This window comes from Aythya ferina, assembly GCF_964211825.1.
Source record: "Aythya ferina genome assembly, chromosome: Z".
NCBI lineage: Eukaryota > Metazoa > Chordata > Aves > Anseriformes > Anatidae > Aythya > Aythya ferina.
Genome location: NC_140299.1, coordinates 67,713,144 through 67,725,782, shown reverse-complemented (window position 1 = coordinate 67,725,782; position 12,639 = coordinate 67,713,144). Strand labels below are relative to the sequence as shown.

General features: G+C 37.4%; 1 protein-coding gene across 2 annotated transcripts; it reads right to left on the bottom strand.

Annotated features, from left to right (window-relative positions):
* Positions 1 to 1,073: 1,073 nt before the first annotated feature.
* Positions 1,074 to 12,419, bottom strand: GTF2H2 (general transcription factor IIH subunit 2). Of its 2 annotated transcripts, XM_084503328.1 has the most exons (15): positions 12,202 to 12,419; positions 12,022 to 12,099; positions 10,898 to 10,934; positions 10,110 to 10,196; positions 9,192 to 9,242; positions 8,655 to 8,709; positions 7,911 to 8,016; positions 6,799 to 6,889; positions 6,555 to 6,642; positions 5,911 to 6,018; positions 4,601 to 4,664; positions 3,655 to 3,758; positions 2,042 to 2,144; positions 1,705 to 1,744; positions 1,074 to 1,495 (listed from the first exon to the last, which is right to left on the bottom strand). In XM_084503328.1, exons 1-15 carry the CDS (start codon positions 12,255 to 12,257, stop codon positions 1,376 to 1,378), a joined length of 1,188 nt encoding a protein of 395 aa, XP_084359454.1. In that variant the 5' UTR covers positions 12,258 to 12,419; the 3' UTR covers positions 1,074 to 1,375. The 2 variants fall into 2 exon arrangements, with proteins under 2 accessions (XP_084359454.1, XP_084359455.1); XM_084503329.1 differs by lacking the exon at positions 1,705 to 1,744.
* Positions 12,420 to 12,639: the final 220 nt, after the last annotated feature.

The following is a 12,639-nucleotide window of genomic DNA, read 5'->3' as shown; positions in this document are numbered from 1 at the left end:
AAGAAGCTCAAAAGATCAAAAGGAAGAGGAAGGTTTATGTAACATGGAAAAAGGGCCTGTCCTCTCGGGAGGAGTACGGCTCCCCGGTACAAGAAAGACGGGGATCTCCTGGATAGAGTCCAGCGGAGGGCCACAAAGATGATATGAGGCCTGGAGCATCTTCCTTATGAGGAAAGGCTGAGAGACCTGGGTCTGTGCAGCCTGGAGAAAAGAAGAGTGAGATGGGATCACATCAATCCTGAGGTGTGGGAGACAGAGGGATTTGTCCAACCTCTTTTCAGTGGTTTGTGGGGACAGGACAAGGAGTAATGGTCACAAGGTAGAGCACAGGAAATTCTGCACCAACATGAATTTCTTCAAGGTGAGGGTGACAGAGCACTGGAACACGCTGCCCAGGGAAGTTGTGGAGTCTCCTAATCTGGAGATATTTAAGGTCCGTCTGGACACCCACCTGGGCAGCCTGCTCTAGGGAACCTGCTTTGGCAAGGGAGTTGGACCTGACGATCTTTCAAGGTCCCTTCCAACCCCTTCAATTCTGTGATTCTGTGATCTTACATTCCTCTCAGTTTCCATTCTTTCTTGCTTTTGGGAGCAGTTGACTTACAGTTCTGCTACTTCATTCTAGACTCAGAATCAAAACAGATCACTACATTCAGTTCTTTGACTACCTAAGCACAGTTTGCTTGAATTCAACTCTTACATCTCTGCAATGGCCTTTCAATAAGCTTGCACACCTACAAGCAAGTGGAACTTACAACATACAACTACATACACAGCAGTAACAGAATTCAATTACTTTTGACCTTACCATTATAATCTAACATGCACTTTCAACACATTTGTAGCAGCTGAAATTGAGTAGCATTACTGAAGGCTGAGGTGAACAGTCACCATTGTTGAAATTAATTCTCTTTGAATTACCCTCCAACTAATTGCAAAAAAAATTAACTTTGTTTTTATAAAAATATTTTGCCCTATATAACGTAACAGAATAATTCACCACCCACTGAAAACAATAGATAAAATATATTTTTAGAGCTTTTTTTTGAACAAATCAGACACAAATCATCATGTTAATAGTTTAAAACCAGTTTTACTACATTTACAAATGTACATGTTATCAACAGTAACACCAAGAAAACTCTAAACTTGAAAAATAAATCAGTTACAGATAATTCAGGAATATATTAACAGTTATAAAATCATTAATACAGTAAGTAAAAATTAAATTTGCTCCCAACCCAGTATCCAACCTTCTGAAATCATCCAGGCCCTTCTTGTTCTGAGGCACCTCACTGAAATCCAAGGCTGAATAAACAAAATGGGTTTATACAAGAATGAAACTGACATGACAATCTCTAAAAAAGAGATGAAATCATACAGATATGGGAGCAGGGTGCTCATGAATACAGCCAGGACAGCAGTGCAGAGAATCGTGAACAAACACATCACACTCCACACAAAATGCATTCTGGCATACTTTACATATATAAACCTGTGTGGAAAAGATAGAGAAACAAGTTAAATTAGAAGAAAATTACAGCACTACAGTACAGCAACAATTGTCTGACTATAACAGAGAACTATGACATGAGAAAAACTTCCCCAAGTATTTTTCTGGCCTTCAGAAAAATAGTCAACAGGATTATCTCTACTTGTCTTCTATATCTCAATGCAAGTTGCAATGCAGTTCAACATACTTACATTTTGATCTTTGATTTCTCCATGGCAGCCTTGACAGTACCTAGAAGAAAAATTGTGTTTTTTAACTGAAAAAAGTGACAAGATTATATATAGTGGTGTTAAAAAAACATCTTAATCATACATAATAACCATTAATAGGAACCATTTCAGCCATTCAACTGGATACACAGGATAACTACTAATGGTAACTAGAAGCACTTCTTGCCAGAGGAGACCAAAAATCACAAAACATTCAAAAGTGTCTCCCACAGTATGAAAGCTACTGTTAGATATTCTTATATTATCACTACCACTATTATAGTTTATGTTATCACTATCACAAATATTACTTGCATACCTTTCTCCCTGATATTCTTCCAGTGGCATTTCCTGAAAGGCATCCAAAGGGAACAAGTGATGGTAAGATCGAGCCAGATGAGGTGCAGACACTAATGTAAGACCTGCAAATAAAAATACATTGTTATTATTATATGAGAAATCTTACAAGTAATGATTCTGTTTTGTTGAGATTTCTGACTAGAAGGTTTAAGTCAATCTTCAGAAGTATGTTTACAACACAGAGTTGAAAACTTAACAAGTTTCTCATCTTCATCTTAAAAACAAAACACAATCATAGAAGGGTCTTCCAATTAAATCTAGTTGCAGCATTCATCATTGGTAGTGATGATACTGCTGTATTAAATGACCAGTCAATATGGTGCCACACTACAAGGTAATACTGCAGCCTGCTAAAACACTGGCAAAGCATGCCATAGGCATATTTAAGCTGACAAAGGTTCATGCTGGAGCATGAGCTAGCCCAAAATTCTTTGTCACCCACTCACACTTGAAATAAACTTTCAGAGTCTTGTTCTGTTCTCTTGCTGTCTGTTGCAGTTGTGGAGAATATCTTCCTGATATAAAGAATTTCTGAGTTACACTATTACCTTGCTGAAATGAAACTAATGTTGATAACAACATTTGGAAATCAAACTAGAACAAGATGATTCCAAACTATTTCATCCTGTTGCCAAATACAGTATCTTGATAAGACTTACCGCGTTTTAGTCATATGCCTGTGGAAGTTAACAGGTGGATCGCTGTTGCTCACACAATACTAATACTACAAAAGATGTTAATCCATCCTCCCGCCCTCATTGAGCAGGGAAAAGCACCACTGTTTGCAGTTTGTGAAGCTTTGGAAGGCTGAAGAGCTTTCTTTGATCCTGATTAAACAATGCAGTCACTCCTTCCATCATCCCCTCACTCCATCTGCCAACTCCTTTATGTTTATTTTCCCTGAAAACAACTCCTACTATTAAGGTGACTGCAAGCAATCAGTTACAGACCTTGCAAGTAAATCTTGGTGTGTATAAACCTCTTTCAACATCCTTCATACAACAATCTCATCTCTTCCACAAATGTGAATGACAGCTTGTCAGTTACTTGGTCAATCCAGAACATCTATTAGTCACTGATGTAAGGGTAGTAAAACACCTACAACTTACTATGTTTTGCTGTATTACTACAACGTATGCTCATTAGCAAGTGTTTCTGGTGTTCTTGCCTTTCCCTTCTATCATCACCTTGATCCCAGAAAGCGACAACAGCAACAATTGATATAACTGTTGCAAACATATATTCTATGCAATTTAACATAACAAGATACATTTATGCTCCATCTAGGCTCTTGTCAGTAACATTTTTGCACACACTCTGGAATTCAGAAACAGGCACATGAACAACAGGAGATTATTTACTGTTACCCGTATGATAAAGTTTTATTATTACAGGCACAGTCCCTTGTATGTACAGGAAAGACTCTTGTATGAAGCTGAAATTCCAGTACATGAATGAAGGCTTCTTAAGGTAGAACTGTCCTTTAATTGCTAAGTATAGTTTCATTTCTCCACCCCGTAACTCTTAATCACTAACACATAATGCATCTGCTCACTTTCTCTTGTTACTCACCACAGATTTTGCATTCCACAGGAAGTTCAGAGTATTTTGCTCTGCACTGGGGACAGAAGTACCCACCCAGTGTAAGACCTGGCTCACTGTTGTTTTCCAATTGCCTGGAACAAAGAAAGACAATCAAATATGTACGAGAACAAACTGAAAAAATGTACGGTTCTCAAAACAAAGTTTTAGCAGTTACAGTAGCTTCTATACAACACTTCCAAGCATATGGAAGTGTCAGAAAACTACTAATATGGGTAAAATATCAGTAATCACATTTTCTTATGGAAACAGAACAAAGACCAGAATTTTCCCATGTAAAAGAGTCAATAAAACGTTAGAAAAAAAGGTACTCAAGACATCCGTATCAATATTCCTACTCGCCTCCCAACATCCTGTACTGACTGTAAGATGTACATCAGTACCTATTCTTTCAAAGAGCAGACTGTTTCCTTCTGAAAATTCAGACTCTCATATTATCCTTGAAGACTATGATTCCTTTCATTATGAGCACTGGCACACCAAGCAAACAAGGCCTCTGTTTTAAATTTTCCTTTTATGTCACCTCGGTAAATAAATAAAAAACTTTATTACAGATAATACTCTTATTTATCATCATTGTATCTTTATAAGGATATAAATATTTGAATTAAGAAATGCATTTGAAATTGGTAGTATGCATAAATGTACCAAAAAAAAAGCTATTTACTATCTTAAAAAATTCTAAATACAAATTTTATAAAGCATATTTTAAAGAGAGAACTATGGCCACATAGTGGATTGCAAATAAAAGCAAGATTTCAACCGAAAAGTCATAACACATTACTTGCTAGTCCTTTTTCATGTTATTTTGTGGTATTTTCACTGAAAATCAGATTTGCTAAATATGGCTAAGTATGACTTGAATTCTAACCTAGCATTCTAATCAGTTCATTGAATTATAATCAAGTCTACTTACGCCATGCTAAAGGATGGCTTTGCATCTTGATCAGACAGGGAAGCAATAGTGTGCTGAGGAAAACCTGAAGAAAAAAAGTCTGATTTTAAACATAATAATAGTATTTCATTTTCTTATGGTAATGCAGAATTTCAAAGATTATCCTAAACACTTAATGAATCTCTTTTTTTTTTTGTTCATTGTTACAGGATGCAAGGCATTCTTAACAGGGAGCAAATTTTCCTAACAGTTTCTACATACATTCACCAACAAATCCTTTATTTTCCCCAGCTATAAAAAACAGAACAGCTTTTCATTAACTTTATATTAACTGAAACCCATTGGAGCAAGTTTCTGAATACCAATTAAAAAAGATGATGATGTGCAACAGTAGGAAAGCAGAAAGGGCACTACAAGAATGCTTGCTTGAACAGTGATTTCTTAGTAAGGCAAAAATAATAAGCATACGCCAAGAACATACTCTTCTTCCAAGTGCAGTTATGATGACAGACGAGACTATAGCACTTCATGGAGGCTGTAGAAGACACTGGTCTTTCTATGCCAATTTTTTTTTTTTTTTTTTTTTTTTTTACAGATCATCTCAAATAGCCAGATTATTTTCACTACTTCTGTTTATGTTTTATCTCCAATGAGTAAATTGCTTCAGTATTTAAATCTATGTATAAATATATTCTTATCTATGAAAGTGCATGGATGAGAAATTAACGCTCTAACCAGTGGTACTAGTGTTGCTATTCTAGTTTAACTCCAGGCTTAATTTTATTGAGAAATACATCAGGAGAAGAAAAGGTACTTAATCCATTTGTTGAATGAAATGAATGAAAGACCACTACAACAGTGGTGCTAACAAACTACATACTATGTGTCCAAATAGAAGGGTCTTGCAGACAATTAACAGTTGCCTTGTGCAACCATTACCCTTCTGTAATGGCTGCCTTGTGCAGGGGTAAATACAGAGGGAGAACAAAATACAGTTTATCTTTTTTTTAAAAAAAACAAACAAACAAACAAACAAAAAAAAAACACTTTACATTCACACCAGTTACTATACAGGCAGTGTTATTTCACCTTACTTTTTCCAACTGCAGTTGTGTAATTTATCTTATTTTTTCTGGTTTCTTTAAATGCTTATTACTTTGTAGGAATAATATTAAATAAATAAAAATCTACTTAGTAAAGTAAAAATTAAATTGAAAAAAGTGCAAAAAATTGAGCAAAATCATTTGTTTTGCTTTAAAACAGAGACAGAAAGGCAGAAAAAGACAGATTTACAGATCTTGCATCAGGACTGCAACAAAACCATATCCTACCCATTCGAATAAGGGAGCACTCAGAACTTGAACTGGCAGGTGGAGGACTAACATGATGCATTAGCAGTTCCTTATAATGACATTCATCTAAAATAACATGGTATGTTCCTGTCATGAGGAAAGAAATGCGTTACTCTCATATTATGACCAGGTAAGTAATGCAAACATATTCTACAAATAAGAGAAAACAACAACATGTAAAAAGTCAAAAAAAAAAATCTTAAAAAAATATGAAATATAATCTTGGAAATCCTTCTGAATAGAAGCTTTACAACTAATACATCAGCACGTTTACTTACAGGGCCCTTATTTTCTCCAACATTACGCTGTAGTAATTCTACTGTAAGAGTTACTTTTTTAGTAACTGGTATTAACATGCTGCACTAAGTTCCACATCATACAGTTTTATAGGTAGAAGCCTGCTTTAAGACACATTTCTTCTCTCTACAGATATGTCTAGCAGCTTGTATTATTTCACTGAATACTGTACTTCACAGATTTGAGAAGCTTTTGTATTTTCTACTAGCATGACAGAACACTCATCCTTTAATGCCAACATGCATTGAAGAAAATTACCAACTAATAACTTAATTTTGATTTTAAACTTTTTTTATTAGTATAACTGTAAAAGTTCAGATACATACCACCAGTTTCCCGGGCAAGTACTGTACAAACTCGAACTTCAGCACTTAGACCAATGATAGACACTCTGATCTTAACTGCTTTTAAACACTTCATGTGGAAAAAGAAAGAATAATCAAATTTGTATGCTGACCAGTAAAGGTTTGAAGTTTTAAACAAAAACTTATTGATGATGACACTGCAACCATCTGTTTTTAGTCTAACAGCTTGGAGGTTCAAAGTAGTAGTCAAACTTCACTTCTGTACCTTAATTAGATCATAGATGTTGGTTGGATCACATGTTGTCAGACTGCTGAAGACTATCAAAACCTCTCTGCTTGTATGTCCTGGCATGTGCCTAAAGAAAGTATATGGTTAACTGACTTCTGTACACCAAGCTATACATATGCTAAAGTTTGCAAGGACTTCAACGTACTAAAGTCAGAAGAAGACATGACAGGAAGTTGCCTATAAACTAAGAAAAACTTTGGTAAGCTCCTTTTGAGCACCAGAATTTCACTTTCTAAACCCCAAAACTTTCTCTAAGATACAAGATTTGATTAAGTCTAATTGTTACCTAATTGTTTGTGCTAATGTTTAAGTTATACTTACACTCTCACAGGTAAAATTAACCTCCAAACTTGGAAGACTTACTACAGTGTTGCTAACTTCTTAAAAATATCTGATCAGTTTATAGATGTAAACCTATTAACTCCTGTCTTTCTTCTTACTTCTTAATTGAAAACTCTCTTTCAGCTAGTCCTTCAGATCATTTCTGTGACATTGACTGCCAGTTTTATTCTGGTAATGTTTCTAGCTATAACTTACTTGATAAACATTCTTCTGCAAATGTTTTCTGATCTCAGTGATCTCACACAGCAAATAAAGTTTGTAAATCTAACTTACTTAAAAGTCTATCTTTCTGAAGTCTGTCAAAAACTTCTATCAGATTCAAACTTATTTATTTTACTGGTCTCTTACCATTATTAATCCCAAACTCTGCTGTCTCATACCTTAGCTCTCTAGTAAAAATTCACTGCAGGGTCTATCATCACTATATTTATACACAACCTAACATCAAAAACTTATTTCTAAAATATTGTTGCTTCCTGTAAGAAGCACATCTCTGAACAGAGATTGTGTTAGAAAGTTAAATATGCTATCATCCTACAAGTTAACAGTTAGTATTGTAAGAGGATGTAAAGCTACCTTTTAAAGACTCACACCAGTCCAATGCAAGAAACTACTTCTAAAGAACAAATACCAACAAACAAGAACAAACCAGAAAAACACAACAGCAAAAAATTGTCCTCTCAAAAATTCACAATCAGCATTACAATGACTATGGAAAACAAAAACAAAAGAGTTTACAAACTAACTTTAAAGTCTGCATGGCCAAATTTAGGGAATTATAAAGAGATGGCTCTCCATGGCAGTTCATATCCACTGCTTTCTTCAGAGCAGTTATGTGCTTTTTTGAGTTACCTGTGAGTGAATAAAACAGTTCAAAGTAACGTGTTAAAGGAATTTAAGTATTTAAACTTTGTATCTTATGACTAATGAATATATTTTATGAGTTTATAATATACTTGTACAGAAACAGTTTTCAAACTATGACTTCTAAGTCCATCCTTAGAATTGAACTTCATGGTCAGAACGTGGAAAACAATCTGTCAACAAAAAGACATTTACTCCAGAAATATTCCATTGTTAAAAACTTTAAGAAGCAAAAGAGGAAGAAAATCATTGTATATTGCTAAGCATTTCACATGAACAAAGAATCACAGTGAAAACTGCCTCACAAAGTGTTTCAATAGTGGCAGAACTCATTTTACTCTGTTAACCTCAAAGTAACTTTAAGCATTACGGAATTCTCCGACTCTTCAATAAAGTTGCTCCGGTTTTAAAGGTCGATAAAAAGACAAGATTTAAAACTACATTTCTGAAAACACATAGCTTGCTAGCGACAGAAGGCAGGAACTCAAGAAACCTTGCTTTATAACATCCTGTCAAATCTCAAGGAATGCACAGATGTCAACAAATACAAAATTAATCAACGGGTTGCAAAATTAACTATACTGACAACAGCTCTGAAGTTTTTACAAAAGATACCACCTCCCTACCTGAAAGTTCTGTCATTTTTTCAGCTCTTTTACTCTTGGTTACAATTAAGCCCATCTGGAGGGTGAAACAAAAAGACCAACCTTTTCTTAATGAGTTTAAAAATACATTGATTTACATCTCTGCTATGTTTTGCTTCGTACTTCTTTATAGATCAACAATTATTTAACTACACAGGCTTTCCTGAACATGTAACAGCAACACCACAACACTATGGATCAGTTAACACATTTTCCTGTAACTTCAATTTACTTTTACAACAAGGCACTTTTTTTTTCTTTTATTTTCTTTCTTTCTTTTTTTTTTTTTTAATTCCAAATATCTGAAGTAATATAATTGAGACTTCTGTGTTCGATTTATGTTTAGGAATGTACGGAAAGAATACATAAATTCTTATTTCCACTAGTTCTTGCAAAACCAAGAATTTCATTAGACTGATCACAAAAGAGTGGAAAGTAACCTAGCAACTGAAAAGTTTACTAATAATAACTTTTTAAAGACAGATTTCTGTTACCTGTTTCTTGCATGGTTGTACTCACCTGACTAATAGGATTTTGGTCAAAGTACTCTTCAACAAAATATTCCAGTAACTATAAAGAAAAACCGAGACTGTTTTTCTTTACACACAGTAAAGTTATACAGTTAATACAGTAATACAGTTAATACAGTTTTGCTTCACATATACCTAAGTAATTTGTACCTGCAAAACATTCAGTATTGTTATTTTTTTTAAAGAGGAATAAGCCCATCCCTTCCACTGTCCTCCTTTTGCCCAAGCATTTCCACCCTTCTCCTTCATAATTTTTTATTCCTATCCTTTACTTTGTAAAGCAAATTTGCTTTATATGCTGCAGCTCTAGATCAGTGTTTATTCAAACAGACGTTTAAGATATACTAAAAAGCATAAATCTGTACAAAATCTACAAAACTCAGAGTTTAGTGGTTTGTATTACGACTTTCTCTAACAACACTGCAAACACAGTTCGAGCCCTCTACAGTCTGAACTAGCAATCCAAATCCTGTCTAAAATCCATCCAAATCAGAATTTATGAAAACACTATGGTAAGAAAAAAAAAAAATTTAAATGTATAATGAAAGCGTGTTTGATCTTCCATCCATTATTACACACAACATTTTATCTTAGCTTCCACACTGCAGAAGTGTTTTGCTGTTTCTGCTGTACAGAAGTACTCCTGCAAGGCACACTAATGCCATACAGCTTTTGCTATTCAAAAAAAACAAAGCCAAACTGCCCAAGGAAAGTTATAGGTTAGCAACAGAGACAAGGGAAATAAACAGTAGGGATGAGAGGAGAGATGAGGATATGTTAAAACAAAAAACAAAACAAAAAAAAAAACACAATTGCAAGAGACTGCCTTTCTTTTAAACGCAAGATGAAATTGATTTACATAGAAACAGTAGATTAATAAAGAGAAAAATTTTCTGTATGGAAATACCTTCAAAGTGCAGGTGAGTCTGTTTGGTTTTAAATCCTGGTCCTCCATAGTCCTTGATCCATCAACAACCACATAAAGGTGACGCATCTGCATTATTGACATAAAACGTTAATTCTACATCAGGTTCACATTTTAACAGAAGGATCAAGTTTTACTGCTCACAGAACAGATATTTAAATGTACTGTTCATTATTTTATTTACTCAGAAAAGCAACAACTTCCTCCTTCAAACAGGGAAAATTTAGAATATGGAGCTGAACCACTATTTTTAGGACTATGCCCTAAACAACAACTGAAAAAATTCATGCATTTTTCCATTTCTCCTTTGAAATGAAACAAAAGTCCATCTTGAAAAACACCCACCACTCTCTATCTCTGAAAATAAGCGACAAAATAAGCATAGTTTGCACCCATTTAATCTCTTTACGTAAAACTTCAGACGCATCATGCAATAATGTCATCTACAACTCCTTAAAATTACACAGGTTTTTCACATGGAGAAAACTCAATATAGCAAGCATATGCAACTTGACTGCAGCCACAGAGCACACCTTCACACCCTGATACAGCAGCGAACACATCAGACCTCAATCACTAAAACTACTGATGCTTTACACCCCCTGCTGCCACTGAGCACGCAAAAAGCATTTAGAAAAGACTGCATGATGGAGAACGCAAACTTCGGTCTCAAGCAAATTAAGTCAGCAAAAGTTACTTCTGTTTAGGCATACCACCTCTACTCAGGCAGTTCTGGACTCAGGACAGTCAAGGGGAAGACATTAACATACCATTCCCAGTCGAACTTGTCCATGGTGTTCGTGGAGTCTATTAAAACACACAGAAAGTTACATAAGCTGCAAGTGAATGGATAGTGCAGTGCCTAAAACAAACTCTGAAACAAATCCAATACTGGAGTTTGGGCAAATATAAAGCAACCATAAACCATGGACACTTATTTCCATTGAAAACAAGAGGAAATTATAAAGTCAACCATTAATTATAAATGGATTTCATGCCTCTCAAAAAATAAAAATAAAAATACAGTTATTGTCATGAGCTTTAATTCTGAATGTTTTACGTGGCGTTGAGTATTTTAATGCAACCAGGAACAAAACAAACTCAGACTTTATCTAACAGCTTTTCTGAGAAGTTTAAGCAAAAATCTGCCGCCATCATACCAACAAACAGCTTGAAACATGTTTTGTATATTAAAAAACCTTTGAAGGGTTTTCTCTCATCAGTCCAACTACTGCAATCACAGAATGCGCAGGTTGGAAGGGACCCTGAGGATCATCCAGTTCCAACTCCCCTGCCATACGCAGGGATGCCACCCACTAGATCAGGCTGCTCAGGGACTCATCCAGCCTGGTCTTGAACACCTCCAGGGATGGGTCACCCGCAGCCTCTCCAGGCAACCTGTTCCAGTGCCTCACCACCCCCTGCGTGAAGCATTTCCTCCTAATGTCTAGTCTAAAACTACCTTATTTTAGTTTAAGACCGTACCCCCTTATCTTATCATTATCTACCCCAGTAGTGATTCCTCCTCCAGCTTTTTTACAAGCCTTAGGTACTGAAAGCATTAGGTACTTTTTTATTATTATTATTATTATTATTTTTACAAGCATTAGGTACCGAAAGGCTGCGATGGGGTCTCCCTGGATCCCTCCCTTCTGCAGGCTGAGTGTCCCCATCCCTCTCAGCCCTTTTCCACAGGAGGGCAATCACGAAGCTTTACAGTGTTCCCCCAGAGCAAGCCCTGACCTTCCTGCTAGCACACATCCGAAACTATTTCTTCTCCTTCCCAGGCACTGTCACATCAGCTGAAGGTGCAAGGCCAAATGCAGCCTGCCAGCCACGCTGACACCACCGGCCGAAGGGGCCCAAAGCGAAAGCAGCGCTGCAGGCGCTGTACCTTTTCCTCTTCGCCTTGAACAGGATGTCCTCGATGGTCGCCTTCAGCGATCCCGACTCGTCCTCCTTCAGGATCTCCCTGCACGAAAACAGCCGCTGCCTCAGCACCGGGGGGGCCTCCCCCGTGCTCCCCGGGGCTGAGCAGGCAGGGCAGGGGAAGGGAGGCAGCACCCGCACCCACCATGTTCTCTCGTAGCCTCCTTCCCAGCGCTTGGTCCTTTCGGGCTCCTCATCCATGGCGGCGGCGGCGCTGCCCTGACACCCCCGCGGGCACGGCTGCCGCCGGCTGAGGCTCCTCGGCGGGGCGGGACGAGGGGGCTGCGGCCACGGGAGGGGACCCGAGGGTGCCCCGGGGACGGGTGCGGGCCCCGCAGCTCCTCACGCTGCGCCCGCCGCCGCCCTCCGGCCGCGCACGGAAGCGCCTCCCCGCTCCCCTCCGCCGCGGTGCCGGCGCCAAGCCCCGCCGGCCGCCGGCCGCGCCTCGCAGCCGCCGTTCCGGGAGATGACTCGGCAGTCGTCATCACGGGCAAAAGTAGACTCAGCGTGGGGACATTAATAAAGTTTATTAGCTATTACTAGCAAGCTAGTGCAGTGAGAAACTAAAAGCAAAGTACAAACG